General features: G+C 45.0%; 1 protein-coding gene across 2 annotated transcripts in view; it reads right to left on the bottom strand.

Moving 5' to 3' along the window:
* Positions 1–223: 223 nt before the first annotated feature.
* Positions 224–25147, bottom strand: part of LOC119178269 (ras-related C3 botulinum toxin substrate 2) — a 51066-nt gene continuing 26142 nt past the window's right edge. Inside the window, exons 2-6 of one of the 2 annotated variants that reach the window (XM_075883533.1) lie at positions 5112–5302; positions 4191–4305; positions 3742–3859; positions 1877–2013; positions 224–497 (exon numbers count right to left, since the gene is read on the bottom strand). In XM_075883533.1, the coding sequence (XP_075739648.1) occupies positions 420–497; positions 1877–2013; positions 3742–3859; positions 4191–4305; positions 5112–5230 (567 nt within the window). In that variant the 5' untranslated portion in view covers positions 5231–5302 and the 3' untranslated portion in view covers positions 224–419. The remainder of the gene's footprint in view (positions 498–1876; positions 2014–3741; positions 3860–4190; positions 4306–5111; positions 5303–25147) is intronic. The other variant, XM_075883532.1, reaches the window with a different exon arrangement.

Raw genomic sequence — 25147 nt, 5'->3', positions numbered from 1 at the left:
CGTGTCAGGTCACATTTTCATCTTTCTTTTTTTTTCTTCGGATAAATTTGTGTTAGCAGCGCGTAAGTAAAACGTGGGTTTCACACACACATTGTGGTTAAAAGAAATAGAGGGCAGAGCAAGTCGAAAGAAGACCCAGGAAACTGTTCCACTAAGTTTTTCTCAAACGCTACCGAAAACCACGGCTAGAAATTCTTGCAAAGTGAAACATTTTCAATACAGCTGGATGATTGACTTTTACTTTATTGCAACACGCGCATACTACAGTGCAACTGAGTAAATTGTGTGTACGAAGAATGATGCGCTGACACTGATATATGTACCTATATACAAGAAAAAATAAAGATTGCCGCGGCTTTTTCATGTACAGCGTGCTAAGTGAGTGAGACACATCTCCGATGTCACCCACGAGGCCGTGCCTATAAGATCTTACAAGCTAACTTCTTCTTTCTTGAGGATTTTGGCTGGAGTACTGCCCGGGCAGCCTCTTCAAAGACCTGCGAATAGGAAAGACAAATGATAATTTAGTGTAAGGAAGGTACTTCGCACAGCGTATTCTTAAGATGTGACAGTCAGAGCTAGCTACATTCAAAGTATAACCGCCCGCCACTGCTGCGGCAGTAAGCGATTGAGCATGATGTGAAGGGCTCGATACCAATAAGTAGCGGCTACGCCATTCAGATGCAGACAGAAAAAAAAAATGTCGAGCGATAGCAGCATCTACCGCAGGAAGCATGCTGTGGCGGTGTTCCACCAACGCCCCCTAGATTCCTAAGGCATTTCCGATGGTTGCGTGACGTCACACCATGGGTCCGTGCGGGCGCCGCGTTTCGTTATTCTGGAGCGCCGCGCTCGCTTCTACTGGTTTGTGGAGCGTCTGCTCGCGTGGCAGTTTGGGGTGTTGCTTTGCCGTGCTTGTAACAGATGGCGCGACACGCTTTCTAAATATGGCAGCAAGCACCGACGCTTGTACACGAGAACACAACAAGCTGTGTTCTCGTGTACAAATGTCGTTTGGGGCCACCAAACAGCATATGAAAATACAGAAAAACAATACGAGCTCATCATTTTCTCTTGACGTTTTTCGCCTGTTTGGTGCACTTCATGATGCTATGTAGGGGTATTCTCGTGACACCGTTAAAATATGTGATCTCAACTAAAGGCCTAAGCCAAGAAACTTTTTAGGGGGGGGGGGGGGAGGCACTTAAGTGAGGGCCTTGAATAACACCTATTTTCTTAATTTTTTTCGAAAACACCCCCCTCCGACCGAATATCAGGAAGGGTTAGAGGCCTAGGGCTTCCTCCCTCCGTGGCTAGGGGCCTGCTCAACTGGTTCATGTACGAGAAATATCAGTTGTGAAATGGTCGCCTATGCTGCTTTGGCGTGCAGTCGCCCGGCCGTCTTTAGTTATCTCGCATGACTATCATGTGCGATCAACCGGTTTCGCTTCGCTTTTGTATATTTTTGACCATGGGGGAGGAAATAACAGCGTGCGGCCGACAGCGGCCCATCATTATGACACCAGTTGTCATGGACAGGGCTCATAATGAGTTATGTTTCTGAGATATCGACGCAAAATTTCGCTCAAGCTTCGCACTTTTGACATCTGTCTCCTTCCTGCCATGTTTAGACGTTTCAAACAAAATGCTTTCAGACAAACTTTCAAAGTGCTTTCAGACATACTTTTACGAACTACTACCAACCGTAAGTATATGCGTGTGACACAATGAATTATGTGCTCTTAGATATCTCTGATGTATACTTATTACATGTATACTTATTACAGCTTTCATAGAAGATACTTGATGAATTAGAGCATACGCTAGATACAACTCACTGTTGTAAAATGAGCACCGCAAAGCTAGAAACACACACCTCCCTGACACGTTCTCCCGTCTTGGCTGAGCACTCGACGTAGCTGTATGCTTTAATCTTGGAGGCCAGCTTCTTGCCCGATGCTCGGGTCACGAGCTCCTCGGCTGAATCCTCTTGGCGAAGGTCGGCCTTGGTGGCTGCAATAAGTTCGAGGTGAATTGCTGACTTCAAGTAAAATATAGCTATCCTGTTTGTATGCAGCAACAAAGAACACAAAAAAACGTGCGCTCCACTGTCAAAGCATATAGTTAAAAGGGCACGCGGCTCTTCATTTGCTGCATTTTAGCAGAAATACTGGCGGAAGTGACGTCTGTGCATCGCAGAAGTGTTCGCGAACGTGCTAGCGCCACCTAGCAGGCACGAAGCCCGGTGATTTCATAACTTTCAGAGAAGAAAATTTCCACTGATGTGTTCCCTTTAGCAGTGAACTACTCTGTAGTGTACATATCTTCAGACATGCAAGCCATTTCTTCAAAGCATTCGCTCACAACAACAGCGTCAGTGAAGCACATACCTCTGTAGTTCGGGACTGTATGAGCGGGAACGCCAATGTGTATCTTTTATTTATGTAGCGGCCGTGGTGCTATGTACCTGTATAGCTATATATAAAGCGGTTGCTTTTGCCTCAGAATTCCTGCCAAACGCGTACAGTATTTCGTTGTCTCTACTTCAAAGTTTCATACTTTCAACTTGTGTTCTAAGCGTTAGTAATTAAAGCATAACGTCGTCATCATTGCTTTTGTCACACATGGTAATCTGCAGCAATTGCGGCTTTAAATTTGGGTAGGTGAACGAGCCAGTCTTATCTTGGCCGTGGGTTGTCTTAGTTTATTCTTAATCGCGGGCCGCCGCTCCATGCTTCTTCAGTAAAGGAATGTGCATGAAATATCGAGGTAACGTGAGGCACACCACTTCGGCAACCATCAAGCAGATTCACGAAAACGTCGGTTGTTGACTGCTTTGATCGGATGCAGACATTTCGATGTGCCGTAGATGTACAACTTCTGCATTTTTCCAGAAATACACATCAAGAGGCAGAACAGCTTGTTTGCATTGAAACTTTCTGTGGTGGGAGTACTTGATGATACTAAAGTGAGTAATATAATATTATGTGATATGTAGTTATGTAGCACTAGCATGTCCAGAAATTAAAATAGATAATACGTGAATAATGCGTAAGTGGTAATGTCGAGGCTACCGAAGGAATACAAGTACAAACAGTGCAAAGAAGTGAGAACATCAAAGTAAAGTAATGAATGTCTCGTGATAGCATAAGGTTTTACGTGTGCTCTCCTTAGCTATAGCGACTGCAACTTTTATTCTCCATCAGCAGCGTGTTTATGGCCAATTAAATAAAACATAATTCGCTCTAAGGGAATGTGAATGCGGCCAACGTGGCATGCCTTCGTCCTCATGTTAAGACCATAACATAAGACCGTAACGGCAAGATAAGACCGATAACGCAATAAGATAAGACAGTAACGGCAAGAGCCGCGATGGATGAGGCAGCCAGTTCAGCTGACAGCTAGAACTTTCTCAGCTCAATGTGACTGAAGCACTCAAGTCATGATCTACCTGAGAGGTGAGAAGCGATGGTGGTAGATTATTGACGATGATGACGCTTAAAAAATAATACTAAACAAGCACGTGGTATGCTTTATTATGTAATTTTATCGGCGAATGTAACTTTATCGACAAATTCACGATTCCTGGCGGCAGTGTACGCGTGAGCGCAGTCCACCTTATCCGCAGTGTCAACCACGTGCTCCAAAAGTCCATAGCAGCGGCGGTTACAACAAAGTCCCGCAACGTCCTGGAAAAGAAACAAAAAATAACAGGGAAAAATGATGTGACAATAACCATACCCACTAAGACGTACGGCGTCGAAGGGCAATGATGCTTGAGCTCGGGTTGCCACTTTGTCAAGATGTTATTATACGACGCTTGGCTGCTGATGCTGTAGCACAGCAGGAACACGTCCGACTGCACGCAAGAGACGAAGACGAATGAGCTGTCGCCAGAGTAGTTTCCACGGTGCACGCAAGAGCGTTTCACGCAAATTAGCATGAGCTTCCTCTTGTACGTCCAACTCTGTTCTAGCATACAGAAGTCTAACTGCTGGCTAGAATTAATTAAGGGCTGTGTGGTGATCCCTATATGTGGTAGTAGCCAGGTGGCGTGGGATCCAAATAAAGTTTTCATCTTAATCACGGGCTGGCAATTCTCATAAAGAAACCCATTGTCCGTTACAGAGGTGTCTATTCAATCAATCAATCAATCAATCAATCAATCAATCAATCAATGAATTACTGACCCCGGGGTAAGAAAGCGGCCTCAGCTTCTCGTAGTCTTCCTGTCCCGCGGTGTCCCACAGCGTCAGGTTTGCAGTGACGCCGTCCACAAGTAGGCTACCGGCGTAGTTGTCGAAGCTGCGAATCGGTCATGTGCGAGAGTGAATGCGAGAACGAGGTCGTCGCTTGTGGCAGAACGCCCCAGACTTTGTATTCATGCACAGCCCGAGCATAAACAGTGTTTGCAACAAGAGATGCATCCATGAGCCGACAGATGGATTGATACATACGCATGCGAATTTGGTAGAACAAAAATAAAAAAATAACTCAAATGACATGCACGACAACATTAAGGAACGTAATAGCAATAACAGTCACAAATTAATTAATGCACATAAGCAACACATTCATGTTTAGCATCATTTATTAATTAATCTCCGTTATACGTACGTTTTTCAGAAAGAACGTAGGAAAAGGTACAGTCCGAATTCATTAAACAATCGCGCATTTTCGCTTGATAACGATATCGCGAACATTCAGGGCAGGAAATCGTACGAAACAGGAACGTATCATTGAGGTTATACTGCATATTGCAAGTGCCAAATAACACATCACTGTTCTGCCGCACTTCCTCGATACGTATGATTTTTGTTCTCTAATAGCAGACAAAGTAATGAATATTTGATTAACTACTAAAATGCAATGTTCTTTTTCTTTTTTGTTTCTCGAATTTACAATGCACGAATGTTAACTGACTAGACACAACTACACAGTAGCACGTGACGGCGAAACTGCGCGACGCCAGATCTTGTACGTCCTTGTTATGATACGGGTGCTCGGTACAAACACACCATGTGAGTGAGCACATTGCGTGCTCTTATCGAGTGAGAGGCCGTGGTTGCATGCACATATACACATATGAGTCGAAAGACGCTGCTGCTCACACTGTGGGCTCGTAGTCATTGCCGGGAAAGGCTCCGGTGGTGAACGCGACCAGCAGGCATGTCTTGCCCACCATGCCGTCTCCCACCACCACCATCTTGATGGGCCGACTCTGCGCCATGCCTCGAGCTCACCGCCCACCGCGGGCCGCCGCTGCCCCTCCTACAAACCGAGTAAGGACTTGCTCAGATACCTGCATGTTCATTATTATTCCCTGCTGTTGATGTTCAGTCAATGTACGTTACCTTCAGCCTTACTACGTCCACTGCAGGGCAAAGGCCCCTCCCATGATCCGCCAATCAACCTGATCTTGTGCTTTCACGTTATACCTGCGAACTTTTTAATCTCATTGTCCCACCTAACCTTCCGTTTCCCCCTCGTGTGTTTGCCTTCTCTGGGAGTCCAGTCAGTTACCGTTAATGACCAACTGTTCTTCTGCCTATGCACTACGTGCCCGGTCCTTGTTCATTTCTTCATTGTTAAATTCAACTACAATATCCTTAACCCTGCAGTTTGTTCCCTGACCCACTTTGCTCTCTTCTTGTCTCTTAAGGCTACACCTATCATTTTCCTTTTCATCGCTCGCTGCGTCGTCCTCGATTTAAACTGAACCCTCTTTGTAAGCCTCTAGGTTTCTGTTCTATAGGTAAGTACCGGCAAGATGCAGCTGTTATATACCTTACTCTGGACGGTTAGTGCTATATTGCCATTCACTATTTGAGAATGCTTGCCGAATGTGATCAACCCCGCCCCTATTCTTCTAGTTACTTCAATCTCGTGGTTCGGCTCCATGGTTACTACCTGTCCTAAGTAGACATACTTTTTTTACAGCTACAAGTGCACTGCTATACCTGTCTCGAAGCACTGTTCTTTTCCGAGGTTGTTATACTACTTGTACAATTTTAAGACCTTCTCTTCAGCTTTCCGTGTCCAGTTCAGCCATCATAAGCAGTAATTCATCCCCTGAGTTACTCATCAAGGCAATGTCATCAGAGAATCGCAGGTTACTAGGATACTCTCCATTAACTCTTATCCCTAACTCTTCTCAGTCTATGGCCCTGAAAACCTCCTGTAAACACGCTGTGAATAGCATTGGAAAGATTATGCCTCCCTGCTTTACACTCTTCTTTAGTTGGATTCTGTCGCTCTCTTTATGCAGAGCTATGGTGGCTGTAAATCCGCTGTAGATTTCGTCCAGTATGTTTATGTAGGGTTCGTCGATGCCCTGATTCCGCAGTGCCTGCAGGGCATCACTGCTGATGTCTCCACTGAGTTAAACACCTCGTAATCTATAAAGGCTATGTATAGGGGTTAGTTGTATTCCGCGCATTTCTCTATCACCTGATTGATAGCATGAATATGGTCGATTGTTGAGTAGCCTGTTCGAAATCCTGCTTGTTCATTTGGTTGATTTAATTCTAATGTTATCTTAGTTCTGCTAGCAATTACCTTTGTAAATAACTTGTATACTACGGAGAGCAAGCTGATCGGCCTGTAAATATTCAAGTCCTTGTCATCTCCTTTTTTATGTATTAAGATGATGTTGGCGTTCTTCCAAGATTATGGTATGCTTCCCGCCAAGTGACACTTCTTATATAAGGTGGCCAGTTTTTTTAACACAATTTCTCCGCCATCTTTCAGCAGCTCCGCTGTTACCTTATCCTCACCAGCGGCTTTGCCTCTTTGCACTACGTCTAGGACTTTTCTTACTTCCCCAGTCATTACTAATAGGATGTCGCATTCCGCTGGGCTATTACTGCTCCTTACGATTTCGTTCTGGTTGTCTCGATTGGATTCTATATAGCTCTCTGCAGAACTCCTCCACCACCTCAACCATCCTATCCATATCGATTATGACATTGCCTTCCTTGTCTCTTAATGCATACATCTGATTTTTGAGTATGCATAAGTTTGCCTTCACAGCTATTAGGCTTCTGCCGCATTTTACAGCCTGCTCGGTTCTCTTCATGTTACACCTTCTCATGTCGGCTACATTAAACCTGTTGATTTACTCTCAAAGCTGCACTAGTTCTATTTTGTCGATTGCATTCGAGGCTTTCATGGTCTGTCGTCTCTTAATGAGATTTTTCATCTCTTGATATAGTTTGCTAGTGTCCTGTCTAGTGACTACCTCCGACTTCCATTGCACACTCTTTGATGATACTAGTAAGATTATCCTTCATTGTGTCAACACTAACGTCGGATTACCTCGTTTAGAGCCGCCAATCTATTCTGAAGCAAAACTCAGAATTCCTGTAGTTTTCCTCTCACCGCTATCTCGTCAATTGGTTTCTTGCGTATCACTTTATGCACTCACTTTTTTTTTAAATCTAGGTGAATACGAACTCTTACCATTCTATGGTCACTACATCTGATGTTGCCAACTATATACTTCTGCATCTTATACAACGCTTGGGTGTGCACACAGAATAATTTCGCCATTAAGACTCCATCGCGTCCGCTGATGGTTAGCCCGTTTTCTGAAGTAGGTATTCAAGATCCGAAAGTTATTAAGTTCTGCGAACTATGATACCTCCCCTCTGGCATTTCTAGAGCCGATGCCATATTCACCCACTGCATGGTCTCCGGTATGTTCCTTGCCTACTTTTCGCCCATCAGTATAGTATACTGTGTCTTTACTTGTTAATTGCGGACTCCACATCTTCATGGAAGCGCTCAACCAAACGATCATCATAGCTCGATATAGTGTACCACCTTCATCTTGTACCTTTGTTAAACTTATGTTTGATACTCGCCACCTTTTCATTGATGATATAGTATTTCTCCATGTTGCCAGCGATATTCTTGTGTATAAGAAACCCAACTCCTAGTTCTTTTCTGTCAACTGATCCACAATAACATAGGACGTGCCCGTTCTAGCCCTGTATAAGCCTCAGGTGTCCTCTCATCTTCGCTGAGCCCTATTACATACCATCAAACACCTTCTAATTCCTCTAATGGCACAGCTAGACTAGCCTCACTAGATAGTGTTCTAGCGTTAAGGGTAGTCAAGTTTAGACTCTATCAGCGGCCTGTCTGCACCCAGAGATTCGTAGCACTCTCCGCTGCGTCGCAGGTCTGACCGCCACCTTGGACAGTTGTTTCGCAGCCGCTTGGGACTGAGGGCCAAAGGTTAATTGGCACGTTCATAATGGAGGTGATGGCCTAGTAGTATACATCAGAGTGGCCAATACTGCTCTGGTGAGGCAGCTCCCCAGATGTGTTCTTTCCAATTTGTTTTAACGATTCCTTCATCAAGCTTTTTATATAAATATACGATTGGCAATGGTCCGGCATCTGCATTCAAGCTGAACTTTGCCATTGCATGCTAGGTTGCTGCGCTATCTCTAAGTAGGGTGGTTCTGTTGCACTTCCTTAGCATTGTAGAATACCACCTCTCAGCTTCGCATTACTCGTAGCTCACGGGGTCTTTTCCTAACTATTAGAATGAATGTACCGCTGTCTGCGTGAAACAAACCCAGTACTAGCACACACAAACACTCTCTGTGAGAGCAAGTACACACAAACAGTTCATCCCAAATAATTAAGTATCATAAATCTAGCACTTTGGCTTGTCCATACAATGCCCCACAATGGGGGGGGGGGGGGCTCATTTTACGCCAACTGCCCCAACCAGGACGCTCGCCAAAAATCAATTTCAATCAAATGGATTCACAAAATTACACACACACAGGCATTACACCTAAAGTATTTTCCCAAGATATTTTGAGCGACAAATATTTTTGGCGCCCATGACCGCCACTTGAAAATCATGAAATGTTGAAAAAGCCAGGTACAAGAAAACAATTGTCTGTAAGTTAACCGTATTGCAAATTCTCTCAATACTAGCTTTTTGTGTTTTTAGAGTAACTTGCTTTCATTATAAAACAGTTGCTCATGACAGCTTCAAAATGTTCACACTTTAGAGCATAGTCAAAACTATGTAAATTGTAGTGTTTTTGATAATTTTACTACAAAAAACAACCTTCGATAGAATCCATAAATTACTTCTATCAAACTCTAAATAACACCTTCTATTTACGAATATTTTGTTTTGCCGGTTTGTGGTGCACAGAATCTAAATGAAATCCAGAACTTCGTGAAAATGCCCCATTGGTCTAAGTTTAGACGTCTGTAGCACCCTAAGGTGGTCCAATAAAAAATAAGGAAATAAGCGCATATGATTTAGAATCATAGTGGCTTTGTTTGCAGAAAGTTCAATTGCAGTCATTTTTTGTTTTAGCAGAGAAAACATTTTTGAAGTTTAGTTCAATCATTGCATTGTTTTGCTGTGGAGCCAATACAAGGCAACTTATTTCACTGCGTAAAGAAGAGTGGTAGTGCATTTACAAAATCCTTAAAAGTCAACTTCTTAGTACTCTCTTTTGTATACTACATACCAAGGCAATATATATATATATATATATATATATATATATATATATATATATATATATATATATATATATATATATATATATATATATATATATATATATATATATATATATATATATATATATACGGAAGCAAAAAGGCACGACTAACGAGGAAACACTTTTATTAATCACATACGTTTCGGCTGGTGGGCCAGCCTTCGTCAGTGTGCGCTTCCTTCCTCGCAACGTCTATATATATATATATATATATATATATATATATATATATATATATATATATATATATATATATATATATATATATATATATATATATATATATATATATATATATTCGCGATGACTGCAGCAATCGCGCATTAAGCTGTCGTTCGTGTGTGCCCATACTACAAACGTACTTTTGGCTCTAATAAAACTGTTTCGTGGCCTAGTGAGATTCCTGTAGCGAGATTTAGCTCGCGCCGAGAGAGAAGGGGAGGAGGAAGGTGAGGGCAGGGAGCCTAATTCGGAAGTAATTAGCTGCCACATGAACGAGAAAGAATGAGAGGGAAAGCTTGAAAGAAGCACATGTACAAGTAGGAAAGTGTGCTTGTTTTTTTTTTATTCACTTCATTACATTCTTTCGCTTGAAAGGGGACGCTTACGCCCAATCTTTCTTGAAGTGATCAGACAGTACGGAGATAGTGAGGTGGACGTCTGGAACTCACAGGCTATAGCAAGTTCTACCCTTGCCACTTCAAAGTACTGCACGTAGGTTTCACTTCTTTAAAGTGAAAAGTGCAGGGGAGTTATAACAGTCTGCGCTAAATCATTTGGACAATACATGTGGTTCGTTTTGAGCGGTACTTTCCGTTACAAATTTCGCAGGCTGTCTCCGTGTCGAATAATAACGGTCAGTCGTTTCAACGCGCACCACGGAGCTCTCCATAGGACTATGCCCGCTATTCGATCATTCCAGCGTCTATAGGCGGCGCAGCGGAAGGTCAAAATGGCGGACGAGACGGTGACGTCGCGAGCGTTTACGTCAGCGTCGCAGAACGTGAAGACGCGTTCATTGGTTCATGACTACTGAGAGACCGAACTGCGTCGCAGATTTATCACTCACCGTGTGACAGCTTCGGAGCACGGCTGCAAGGCGCCGCCTGCGTCGCTGGAATGACCGAATTAGAGGTCATAAAGAATACAGAATAAAGAGCGATGCGAGCGGAGAAGGGATATGAAGCCGCAGTCACAGCAACGACCGCGGATCCCTCATCGTACATTTCGGGTCACGCAGTACACGACTCCGTACTCCGCACACCTGCCAGCCTACCACTCACGCGCGAATCTCCTCCTTGTCCCCGAAGCGTTTTCGGGGCAAGCGCTCACGGAGAGAGCACGTCACGGCGTGCACAGTTGCACGACCATCAGCTGTGCCGGGGTGTATCTCTCACGCAGACGTCACGCAGGTTCAGCCGTATACGTGCAAAAAAAAAAAAAAAACACGTTCCAGTGGGACGCGCGGACTGGCAGATAAATGGAAAAGCAGAACAGACGCACACGTTTCTGCGTGCAACGATTCGCGATCTCGGGAAAAAAAAAAAAAAGCCACGAGAATTTCACCTGCGTGCGCACGTTTCACGTAGCTTTCAACTAATCTCAAACCTTTCCCCGCTCTCTACAGCGACACATCACCACCGACCCGAAAGAGCACCCAGTGTTCCCGAACAACTGACCAATACATTTCTAACATACAGTCGTAGCAAAACAGCAGTGTGGTTTAGTTGGGTAAACCAAATGTTCTGGTAATCAGTTCTGATAACAGCCCGCGAAAACCAGGACGCATCGACAGAAAGGCTCGCAATCGGATTCTGACTTATAAACATGAGTCGGCGCTGGATTATGCGCCGCATCGCGGCAAGTGCTATAGCGTTCGAGTACGCCCGAAGTTGGACCACGTGATAGAAAGGCGCGCTAACGTTACGGCACGCTCGCGCTCCTCTCCAGTCAAGCAGCGATTGAACATACAAAGTCGACCTTCATGTAAGGGAAACACCGTACTATGTCTAAACTCCGTTTCACAAGCTGTTGGGCAGTGCAGTGGAAGGTACGGACACCTTCAGACAATGACATGACAGAGTGCTCTACACAATTGTGTTCCTACGCGAATGTCGCTTCTGTGAATTAGACAAAGGGCCACGTCCGCGTGGAAAGGTGTGTACCATACTAATTAACTTTTTAGTTTTGTAGCAGGTGTAACTTGGCAGCTTCATGATCAGTTAAGTCTATCTTTTGACAGACCGAAATTAGTTCCAAGAGAACTTGCCTGGATTTGTGTATTTATATTTAATGGTGCCTGCTTATGTGAGTTCTTGTCACATCAGAGCTTTTTTAAGTGTTCATGCCACAAGTATACAAAAAAAATCTTCACTTCATTCGTTAAATACATCAATTTACATGAATAACTGAGTCAGACAATCCGAACCTTTATTTCCCGACATAATAGAACATGCGTTACTTTTTGTTCCCGTGTTTTATACTCTCACTGTGTAGTATTGAATGATCCCGTCCTCCACGCACCATGTAATCATTGGCGTCATATCGTTAGAAGGGTTCGCATCTCCTTGTGCTCGTCCCAACTTGAGAATGTCATGACGATAGTTATAGCGCGAGAACAAAACGACGACACAGAGACAAGAAGGACACAAAAGAATGGCATCGCAGCTCCGCTGAAACTGGCTGCGACACTGCACAATGTGCGTGGATTCTGTGAGAAGTGCGTCCCGAGAGTATATTCCTTGTAGATGAAGTCAAGCTGCTTCAACATCCAGAGCTGCATTGTCGTCGTCAACACTATATGGAGGAAAACCTGGCATGGTCGGTAGCGTCTCGTCCTCTTCGAAACGATCTTGGCGATTGTTGGAATTTCAACCCTCAAAAACGATGTGCAACACGCATCGAAAGACGCTCAGCTCAAAATCGTCCAGCTCTTTCGCTCGATCACGGCCTTTCTCATAAGATCGCTTGCTAGGTGGTATAGGACTTTGCCCGCGTTATCTGCCATCGTTTTTCGCCGACGAAGCGTTCGCTCGCTCACCTGGCCCTTTTGGTGAATGGATTCACGCTCGCATTCTGCCCGCACTCGACGCGAAGCACTTGAAGAACGTTTAAAGCTTTCCGATTAACCAGCTTGGGAAACTCACCCACACCCAATGGATAGCACATCGGAAACAGTTTGTTGGACGACGCGTTGCAGACGCACGACCACAACCTCCCAATAAGCATCCGCTCTGCTGCATCCATGTGGGCTTTTTCTATTCATTTCACGAAATAATGAAACATTTTGACGCTTTTTCACATCAGTCATAACTGTTACTTTATGTGTATTTATATTTGCAAAATTGTTCTGGATTTCGAAAATAGTTCATGGAGTATTTTCTGTGCTCACACGGCCCTGGCTGGACGAAAGAGCTCTACCTTACACAGCGCTGCTGCCAACAGCTTTTGAAACGGAGTAATATAGTATTCAAACCGGTATAACTGTACAACATTTCTTCCTTGCTATGAGAAGGATGAACAAGAGGAAGAGGATATATATATATATATATATATATATATATATATATATATATATATATATATATATATATATATATATATATATATATATATATATATGTGTGTGTGTGTGTGTGTGTGTGTGTGTCTGTGTGTGTGTGTGTGTGTGTGTGTGTGTGTGTGTGTGTGTGTGTGTGTGTGTGTGTGTGTGTGTGTGTGTGTGTGTGTGTGTGTGTGTGTGTGTGTGTGTGTGTGTGTACACTGTCGGGCGTTGCCGACAGTGTCCCGTTATTTAGGTGATAAATGCGCAACTTGCGAATACATCACTACGGAAGGTCTCTTGCTACAGATGTTCGTCCTCGACGACGCTGTTGCAAGCTGCTTCCGAGATACGTTGCCTCGAGGTTGTCTGAACTTGTCCCGCGCGCGCGAAGGGCGCGCTTTAATGGACGTCGCTCCACTGGTTGCGATACGTGCGCATCGCAGCGTGAAAGTAGTGACCATATAGTATATACACCTGTACAATCTGTACTTAGACGCAGGGTAGCAAACCGGCTGCCTATAGGCTGGTTAACCTCCCTGCCTTTCTTTTCCCTCTATTTTCCTTCCTTCCTTAGACGCCGTGTGTGCGCTTATCGCTATGGAAGCGCGAAATGCGTCGAGCAGAAAAAAAGATTATATATATATATATATATATATATATATATATATATATATATATATATATATATATATATATATATATATATATATATATATATATATATATATATATATATATATATATATATATATATATATATATATATTCGAGGCTGTATGGATTTCATGAACTTACCTCTGCAACGACGATCACTCCGTCGCGAAGCTCTCAGTCAGCAGACAAGCTTGTTCTTGTTTTTTTTTTTTTTTCAGCAACTGGCGAAGTATAGTTGTGCGCTTCCACTGGTTTTAAAGCCTTTAATTCGCCTAAGTCACAAAATTTGTGCTAAAAACCAAATTGTTCACGATGTCACCGTATACGACACCTCTGCGATCGCAGAAATATTTCAAGTAGTGTCCGTTCCGGGTGGAAGTGTGTACGGATTTACACCGTCGCACAAGTCCACCTTCTTCTCGTACCGAGAATTACGCGTTTTTTCTTTAACAACTCTAAGTAGTGCACAGCATTTAACGGCTGCCTTGTGCCAGCCGGCAACATGATGCACACACACACACAAAAAAAAAAAACGATCGCGAGAAAGATAGCGACAGTGGCAGTGCGGCTCCGTCGTACTGAAAACTGCAATCGCACGGCTCGCGCACACGGCTGGTATGAGCGGCGGTTCATAAAGACGGCCACCGCTATAGGACCACCGCAACAGTGACATATTATAATCCCACAATGGCATAACATAATCTCACAGCAGCAGAAGAGCGACGGGGCATCTATTGTGAGCACGAGTGCCATCGATCGAGTGAACGAACGCATACATGGTAAATCCAGATAACATTGTTTATATCGTCTGCATTCTCGAACATTTAATTTGTGACTCAATTTTCTTGTGTGTAGCCCGTTCATTACGTCTATGTGGAGAATAATCTCCCACTCGTCGCGCCCATGGTTGTCCTGCTTCTCGCTTCCGCAGCTTGGGATTCGCTTGCATTCGGCATTGTGCTCAGACAGACGCTGAAGCGCAGCACAAGCACGGGCTTTTTTTCGCAGAGACATAGTTGTGCGGGCGGTCGGCCCTTCGTCCACTTCATCGCTTGGCTTCTCGCCGCCGACTAGCGTCGCCGGCAACAGCCAACGCCACAGCAACAGTTTGACGTAAACCATACAGTTTCTCAAAATTAACTAGTGGGCACTCTGGCGCTGCGATCGTTCAGCGACCATGAGATTGATGGGTAGTACACACATTTGCCTAGTCTTCGTACTTGCGGGTGGCGAATCATACTTGCGGCTTTGTTTATTGCTGTGTTTCAGTTTTGTTTTGAAAGAAAAAACAAACCCTTTTCAACTTAGTGACCTCATTTAAAATGGTAAGCCTAGAAGAATAAGGTTGTGAAGTGCAAACGGCGAACATTTGCTAATTTATGTTTTCATGAAAAAAAAAACAGCTCCAAGCCACACGAACACACACGGAGCCAAAAGCAGGCCAGAAGTACGAAAATTAGACAAATGTGTCTACTACCCATCATTCCCATGCTTGCTGAAGCGCCGTGTGTTGCAGCTCCCATAGACACTAGCGCCAGAGTTCCCTCTAGTGTATATTGAGAAACTCTATGACGTAAACGCGCAGTGCACGCGCCCTCTCTTTTGCGCGTAATACACATTAGACTGCAGAGTAAAGCCGATGGGAGGCATCGGCTGCGCTCATATACGCATTCTTCACTCACACACTCACAGCTGTTACCGCACACAGCGGCGGAGGACTTTTTGACACCCACGGCTGAAGCCCTTGCCACTCTCCTGCATGCAACCAAAGTCGGTTCAATGGCGGGAATGCGTCCGCAAAGTTCCGTCGACCTCTTTTGGAAGTTGTGCACAACGATTATGTAGGTAGACGCGCGTACTGCGTTGACCTACTTCTTCTCTGGACGTATGCACCAAGACCATAGGCAAACATGGATAGTCAAATCGTTTATTATGCCTCGTTATATGCATAGAACTTCCGGTTTTGGCTTTGCCCAGTTTAACGATTATATATATTTGCTGTGACGCTTATCAGGCTGTGAATGTGCGCGAGCATTTAAATTTCCGCAAAGTGCCGAGTAATCGCTGCACAGAGAATGTCACTGGACTTCATGTTTCGACACTGTCGAAACCTTTATAAGTTCCAGCAACATTCCATTTTCAGGGATCCCTTGTCACTTCCAAGAATCCATCTTCCCTTGAACTTCTGTCCTGTTCGGATTGAAAGCTCGGCGGCACGTGGAATCGCTCTCGTGGCAAACGGTCTGAGCATGCGCAACACCTTAGCCGCAGAGCTATAAGCGGGTAAAGTTCAGTGGAAAGCACACTACCCATGCACGGTTGCGTGGATCACTTTGCACTTAAAAATTTGCAGATCCCACGTACAATGGAAATCGATGATATGTGAAGCACGAATGAGAAATGTTGATGTGTCATTTTAAAATCAGCACAACGTTACGAGGTGGAGGTAAATGATGCCGTACATGACTTCCGTGTCACGATTATCATGTTTAGATGTGTCGTTTACCTTCGTCACCTATTCACGTCCCGAGCTACCAAATTTAGTATATGTGGAGCTAGCGAAACGGCCACGAGCACGTTATGAGCGTGGTATGTTGTCATGTTCTTACATGACACGCGTGTCAGGATTATCATGCTTGCACCAGTCATATATTTCGTCATCCATTGACGTCACGTAACACCAAAGTTGGTGTATGTGGAGCTAGCGAAACGGCCGCGAGCACATCATGAAGTGCCCCATATACTCCAATGTAGCGTTGACCCGCGCGGCCGCGCTGGACACACAGCGACGCCACGCTAGCAGAATGCGAGCGTCTGACGCCAGATGCGACCACCTTCCGTCGGCGCTGCTCGACAGCAACCAGCGCGAAACGCGACATGCTGCATTTCGCGCCGATGCGTTACCCAGACAACGCTATGTCTCCCTCTTTTCGTGACAGAGGGACGCCAGAGACGCTGAAACGCGCATGCGTCAAAGCAACGCAACGCGGCGCGCGCCTGCGAGTATATGGCAGGACCGGCGCCTGGCGGGGCAACGCCGGCGTGACGCGACGAAATGAACGCCGGCGAGCACGCACACCGCGTCACGTCGAAATGTATTGGCGCATTGACTGTGGCATGTAGTCATGTTCTCACATGACACGCATCTCATGATTATCATGTTTGCACTAGTCACACACCTTCGTCATCCATTCACGTACTGTAATACCAAATTTGGCATATGTGAAGCTAGCGAAATGGCCGCCAGCGCATCATGAGCACGGCATGTAGTCATGTTGCTACATGACACGCATCTCATGATTATCGTGTTCGCGCCAGTCACATACCTTCGTCATCCATTCACGTACTGTAATACCAAATTTCGTATTGTCACACTAGCGAAATGGCCACGAGCGCATTATGAGCGTGACTTGTAGTCATGTTGTTACATCACACGAATGGCATGATTTTCATGTTAGGCTTGTGTCGCTTGTGTTCGCCATGAAATCATGCTATATGATACCAGTTTTTCAGCATGCCACGTGAGCGAAGCCAGCACAAGAACTGCAGGACCATGATATGTACATCATGGCATTCATGACATACATGTCAAGATTTTCATGTTATGACTAGTAAAATATGTTCTTCATACAGTCATGTTATGCCATACCAAGTATGGTATCCATGCCATTATCGAAACGACCAGGAGAGCTAAAAGTCGTAGGCGGCTAGATAGATTGACAGACAGATAGATAGATAGATAGATAGATAGATAGATAGATAGATAGATAGATAGATAGATAGATAGATAGATAGATAGATAGATAGATAGATAGATAGATAGATAGATAGATAGATAGATAGATAGATAGATAGATAGATAGATAGATAGATAGACAGACAGACAGACAGACAGATAGACAGACAGACAGACAGACAGACAGACAGACAGACAGACAGACAGACAGACAGACAGACAGACAGACAGACAGATTCAAAGTCGCCAAAGCTCGCTAAGAAATGTTTCGTATTTAAAACAGAATGAAGATTGCACTAAACACCTTTAGGGGCGAAGCTCCTTACAGCGGCACCCATTCGTCCCTCGTAGCCGTTGTAGTACGTAACAAGCATAACATTTTTGACCTCTAAGGTTGTGCCGGTGAGAGATTTTTTCTGTGCGTTGTTGAACACTAAAAAATAGTGCTCAATGTACATGGCAATGGCTGCTAATGGGAAATGAGAGAGAGCGGCATTCGGCTTTTAGTTAACGCGCACCCTGCAATCCCCATTAGCAACCAATGGCATGTACATTGCGCACTATCTGACAAAAAAGGGTTGCTACGTTATACTCACTGGGTGTAACCTCCTTAAGTTTTAGAAAGGTTTAGCGAGCGTTGAGCCGCAATGCCATGAATACAATGAAGTAGTATATACCATGAATTAACTCGAGGTGGTTGAAGGTAGGAAGTAGATACGAAGCGCAAGCAGTAAGAAAAGAAAAGCCGAATTCTCCTGTCTCTCATTTCCCGTTAGCAGCCATTGGCATGTACATTGAGCACGATCTGACAAGAAAGGGTTCCTACGTTATGCTCGCTGGGTGTAACCTCCTTGGTTTCAGAAAGGTTTAGCGAGCGTTGGGCCGCATAGCCATTAATACAGTGAACTAGTATATACCATGAACTCGAGGTGGTTAAAGGTGGGAAGTAGACCCGAAGCGCAAGCCGTAATAAAGTGTGCGTGTGCCACCTCTCGTTTAGTCCTTGGAATGTCCGCTGGATGGCGGTGCTTCTATATGGGGAATATATGATGAAAATATGCGAGATGGTGGTACTTGGAGTGTTGAATAGATGGACGAACGGACACACAGACAGATGTATGGATGGACGCATGAACGGACGCAGGGGCGGATGCAGGGATGGACGCACGAACAGACGCCCGCACGGACGGGTGGATGGACGCAAGGGCGGTCACACAGACGGACGGATGGACGGACGGAAGCAAGAACAAATGGACGGACGAATGCTTCGCCCCACTCTCCATCATGCACTCCGTGGATATGCTGCCATTTTTTTTTCACTCAATGCTCCCTGGGTGCCACCATAGTCCTATCTGGGCTGTTGTTACCAACTTGTTAGGGCGCCGTTGTTAGTGCACTTACCCCCCCCCCCCCCCCTCAAAAAAAGAAATAAGATGCACTGCCGAGGCTGTGACGTCGGATTTCGTACTCTCATGCACAGCCCAGAAAGAAAGAAATCCTTCTCTCCGTAAAAAAAAAAAAAAAAAAAAAAAAAAGGTCTGTAGTCTGGAAGACCCAGCCCGCAAAACGAATTTTCTCAATACGAGTTTCTTTCCCCTGTTTACGCTTAGTCTTGGTGGACAGGTATGTGGGAGCCGCGCCTCATGGGAGCAAGGCTTGAGAGCAAGCTATGCGCTGACGCATCGAGATCGGTGGCGTTAGAGAAACAAATACAGAAAGAGGGGAGGGGGTGCGCATAAATAAACCGAAGCAAACGAGGCCTGCAGAATAAAACAATGAAAGGAAGGCTTCTCAGTGCACGAGGGACGGAGGACGCGAAGGAAAGGGGGGGAGTACACATCACACGACGCCGAGCTCAGGGCGTGCGCGCCTCTTATGTCACGTCGTTGTATGCTCCCACGCCAACTCAGGTGCGGAGTCTACAGAGACCGCGGGGAGCCGTACAGCAGCACGTCCGAGGGTATCTGCAGGCGCGTCTTTTGTTTAGCGCGCGTGATGGACAGACATGGGTACAGCGGCGCGGCTCTGGTTTCCCTTACCTAGAGACAGGGAGCATATACAGTAACTCTACTCTTACCAACGTCACCGCATCCTCTGGCGGCGTTGCTTTCGTCAAGCGCTCGCAATGCAAGCATGATCGCGAATACGTGGAACTGCCGCGGTGGAACGGCCGCGCTGGACTGTATATACAAAAATAGAAGTCAGTACAACCATATACCGCGTTTACTCGATTACAACCGCCACGTTTGTGTTCTCTAGCAGCGATTCCGAGTGGCAGGAGTTCTGTGTATTAACGCGACAGCGTTAAAGAGCTCGTGTCGAAGAAAACCCGCCGCTGGCGACAAGCACAAGCTTGTCGTTCAGTGTTCCTTTACTTTGTGTGTGTGTGTTATTTGCGGCCAAAGCATGTCATTAAGCAAGTACCAACTAGACCAGCAATCAGTATTCTTACATGATGGGATTCTCAGACAGACATTTCGGATTTGGTAGCAGGGTGCGCGATTGGCTGCGTGTGGTTAAACAGCCACTCTTTGCACGAAATTTCTTGGACAAAGGACCAAACAGACACGGACAAGCGCGTCCTTTGTCCAAGAAATTTTGTGCAAACAGCTGATCATGGAGTACCAACTAACTTCAACCCACACATGGTTAAATAGTTCTGCATCACAGTGCTAAACATGATTAAATCGCTCACATTTTTTTCTTCTCTCTTTCAAAAGCGTGTAGCATTCTTCGCTCTGCCGGACCGGCGTTTTCTCTTTAAACAAAGGAAAAATCTTCCTTCTTTATCTAACTTGTCGTGATACACCCAGAAGAGACACACTTTATCAAATGCGTTATCAAAGAGTCCTGATAACAATAAACTGGGCATTTTATAGTTGGTGCCGAGCAAGGGGAACCAGAGGGTGACCAAAGATACTATTGGTACATGCACTCTGAGGGTACGATAGGTCATTGTGTCCGAATGTACTTTACCTTTTTTTCTAAGACTCTGCTAACAGATGTGCGTTCTTTCTTTCTTTCTTTCTTTCTTTCTTTCTTTTTTTCTTTCTTTCTTCAGAGCCACCATGTGAAACAAAAATGACAAACTCAGCCACTGTTCTGACATTGCATTACACCTTTATATTTTAAAATTATTTTTTAGTATCAGCTGTCGCGTCAAGCTTTGCCTCAGGCTTGCTGGTCGTTTATTTTTATCTTAAATGCTCTGTTTGTACGATTTCTTTATGTTTAGTTTTTCGCTTCCTTTGTTTATTATAACTTATTTTTTCTGGCTTTTAAAGTGGTTTATTTCAGTCATAAGTTATCTAACGACAAACCCCGTAGCAGAATGTGGTATGAGGCCGTAGCAATAAATCATTTATTAATTGAATATTAATTAATCAATTCTGCATGTTTACCGCCCGGCAAGCATGAAAAGCTCATTCATGTTCCTGCATAGCTTCGCAGCATGTTGGCGGCTCATGGTCCCGTTCAATTAGAGCTCCGTGTTTTCGGAGTTAATTTTTGTTTCGCGGGAATTCGGCGTCTATCGGAGTTTATTTCAGGTAGATCCCCTATTTTCCGAAATTCTGAGTTGAACTCCTGCATTATTCTCAATATTCCAAAACGAAATCGTATGTTAACACGAATATGTGAGAAGACACGAAGCGTGTTCTATAATTGATTGGACAGTTTAGACCGCGCGCACAAAGACCTCTCGAGTTTGATGATAATGATCAACCTTCTCACCTTCCACGACATATTGACCCACTGAAAAAAACACAAGGATATACATCCACAACCCCACCCTAAACTATAGATCTAGGTCACAAGAAGTAGACTGGAGACGCCTGCGAACGAGAACATTTCAAAACCCAGAGCACCTCAAACGCACACACCCCAGGCAATTCCCCGATGCTGGCTGTATATCCCATGTAAACATGATTACGCAAACATAAAGCACATCCTTTGCGAATTGCCACACACCACGCGGCTTTTCGATCACCAAAACCCGGACCTTGTTGAGACATGTTGGCTCAACGCTCTGGTTAGCTCAGAATTTGAAGACCGAACTTGGGCCATCCAACAGGCTCGGGAAGTGGCGGAAAGGCTAAGCCTTACCGCGACCAACCTGAATCGGGTGGCCTATAGGCCGGCTGCTAATCTGCAGGTTTTTAATAAAGTTGTGTTCATCCGTCCATTCATATACACACAAGCACCAATGCTTGGTTACAAAGAAGAAAAAAAAAACGTAGGTTTGTGCATATTAAAATTTTAAAGCATATTGTGATAGATGCAAGCATACTATAGCTTTGAGAAAAAACTGGACGCCTGTACCATCACCAGCAGAAATAACCACATCAATAGTCTGGTGCTTGGGCTCCAAATTTTTTTTCTTATGAGCGAGCTGCCCTGCAGCGAGAAGTACTGCTGAAATCATTTACATGGAAGCTGGCTCCTGTCGATTGATTGATTGATCTGTGGGGTTTAACGTCCCAAAACCGCCATATGATTATGAGAGACGCCGTAGTGGAGGGCTCCGGAAATTTCGACCACCTGGGTTTCTTTAACGTGCACCCAAATCTGAGCACACGGGCCTACAACATTTCCGCCTCCATCGGAAATGCAGCCAACTCAGCCGGGATTCGAACCCGTGACCTGTGGGTCAGCAGCTGAGTACCTTAGCCACTAGACCACCACGGCGGGGCAACCTTTCGATTGATGATTACCAGCTTTGAATAAAGGAGCCGAACACCGCTACTTTGGCAAAGACCTTTCCAACCTTCTGGAGAGCGGTTTGTATCACCATGCCAGCTGCCTACCGCGAGAGTCCTACATCCGGCCGGAAAAACTCATCGTGTAGAAGGTTGCAAGCACCACCACTGGCGGACGTCCGGCAGTGGTGGTGCTTGCAACCTTCTACACGATGAGTTTTTCCGGCCGGATGTAGGACTCTCGCGGTAGGCAGCTGGCACCGGCAGTGGTGGTGCTTGCAACATTTCTGCACGACGAGTCATCGATGGTGATGGAAACGGGGCCTCTTCTTCATCGAAAATGTTATCATTACAATGTCTACCGCACTGACCTTCTTCTTCTTGTAGGTATATTCTACATAGTTTATCAGTATTTGGCATTGCGCGTGGAACACACTTGCTTAGAGAGAGGCGGCCAATGGGCCTATCAGTCTGGTGCAGTGGATTCTCAGCATGACAGAGTGCACTGCGGCTAAACTGGTGTGCGAGGTAAAGTTCATATTGGCCAAACCAGTAGGCGTGAGCATGCCCTTTTCGATAAAGAATAGAACAGAGAGTAATATTGTACATTGAAATCGGCGTTTATCGGATAAATATAAATTTTCACTTTTCAAATATTCACCGGCAAGTGTTTATGGGAGTTTTTTTTTGTTGTTGTTACAGGATTTATCCGAAAACACGGACCGCTACGTGTAATGCACGACGCTGCTACAACCGTTACAGGTAATGTGACTTCCTACCCACCACTGTGGTCTAGTGTCCTGCTGTTTGACTGCTGATTCAAAGGTCACGGGATCGAATCCCCGCCGCGGCGACCGCATTTCGACGAAGGCAATACGCTAAAGGCCCGAGGGCTTAGATTTAGGTATGCACGTTAAAGAATGCCAGATGGGCGAAATTTCTGGAGCCCTCCATTACTGCGTCTCTCATAATCATATCATGGGTTCGGGGCGCAAAACTTAGACAAATATTTATTTTAAATATGGCCTCCTATAACTATGTATGATTGACTACACGGATTACGTGTTGTTGCTAATAAACGCTATTTCTCTCTCACACAACTACCTCTGCAGATTAGTACCTTTGTGTAAAACCTGCATGCGACCTTCCCCTATTGGGACGAGTTACAATAGAGAAAATGCGGTGCCGGCTCTCCACCGGAAGCGCATCGTTGCGGAAGCGCTTATTGGAAGCAGGCGGCTGCAGCTATGTTGCCGGAGTGCGTGAAATGTTCCGCTATGAGCGCAGATACACCACCGTCGCTTCTCTTTACGCGTTCTTTAGCAAACTCTGAGTTTCCAAGCAGCGATATACTATCTCCTCTGGGATGAATTCAATATATGTCAGTGCACGTACACACAAACACACAAAGGCTGCAGAAACTCCGGCCACCAGGTCGAACGTATACGCTGGCATCGCACAGTGCAACGGGAATCTAACGTTTTGTTTGTTTTGTTTTGTTTGCCTCTTATCAAAATGCGACCGTCACCACAGGGATCGAACCTATGACATTTGGCTTGTATCTAAAGCAGCGACAATGACCCAGTGATAACCAACGAGGGTCGTAATCTCTGTCTGTGCTTGTTGCGCCCAATGTTCAGATCTCTTGTACGCGTGCATTGGATAACAGCGTATATTACGCGGTACTTGTTGCGCCCACCGTAACAACCGAGAGGCGATAGCAGAGCGTTTATCTCGTCGACCTTTACGCGGCTTCGTCTTCCCGTACAGATGCACCAGACCCCCCACGTTTATTGCGCTCCAGAGCCCTTTACTCGCTATACGGAAATACATGTGGGGAAGATGTAGATCCTAAAATTGTTGGCTCACACCTTGAAGGACTGGCCAATAGGGTTACTAGGATGAAACTATTTGAAATATATACAGGAAAGTAATTGTTTTCATTGTCGGATTAGCGGGTAATAATATAACCTTGCAAAGATGACAGCGACTTCTTTCGCCTCCTCCGCCCACGTTCTGTAATGCCACGAACGACCGGCCGTCCGCCTGATTCTGCGCAAATGGACACATTGTGATTTGTATTGGCTAAAGCGAGATGTTAGCCGTGAAACAGGAGGGCTTTATGAATCAGTTTAGGTAGTTAGCCGTTAAACCAAAGGGCACTATATATTAATTTAGGTCACGACGAAGAACGTGCCTGTGCAGTTAAATATACATCGATATATTTCAAATGATGTAACGGAAAACTAAGTCATATTTCACATGAATAGAGTAAAAGAATCAATCCCGGAGACAAAGGGGCAGTACAACCAAGCGCTTCCTTGAGTCATCTACCTTCAGCTATGCCCTATTTGCTTGCGTACTACCTGCAATGCTTAGCATTGACTCACAGTGGCTAAATTATGACCAACTTTGGCTGACATTGGCTAAATGATGGTAATGAAGGCTGTCATAAGAACATGACGTCGTTTTTGATGAACCGAGTAATACTGTTCTCCTTTTTTTCCTTTTTTTTGTTGCACAAAGTACAATAGAGACGTGTCATTGTTCGTGAAATATATGCACATGCCGCACTGTTGAAGTGCGCAGTTTCACAAAAGCACCGAGTATTAACATCTATACAAAACTCTGAATCGTGAAAGTTATAGGTTAAGCGCGCACCCCTTTCTATAAGCACCACAATCATCCGGGATAATCATCCCACTATGGCCGCTACGAGACCTCTGTAAGAAATTGCCGGGACTTCATCGCGGTAGAAATGGAAAGACCGATGGGAATGAAAACTACGTAAAGTGACAATGAACAGCCCCGGGGAAAAAAAACAGTTGACGCAAAGCTTTTGCGAGACGGGGCTTGGGTCTAGACTCAAAGAGATAGACGCTCGTGACCATGAGTTCCAAGATGTCCGAGTCTCTTTCTTGTTTCTTTTGCCAACTCTGTTTATAGTTATGCGCTAGCGTACCATACCATC

This window comes from Rhipicephalus microplus, unplaced genomic scaffold, assembly GCF_043290135.1.
Source record: "Rhipicephalus microplus isolate Deutch F79 unplaced genomic scaffold, USDA_Rmic scaffold_18, whole genome shotgun sequence".
NCBI lineage: Eukaryota > Metazoa > Arthropoda > Arachnida > Ixodida > Ixodidae > Rhipicephalus > Rhipicephalus microplus.
The sequence above is the reverse complement of the archived record's forward strand: the minus strand, read 5'-3'. Positions and strand labels throughout refer to the sequence as shown.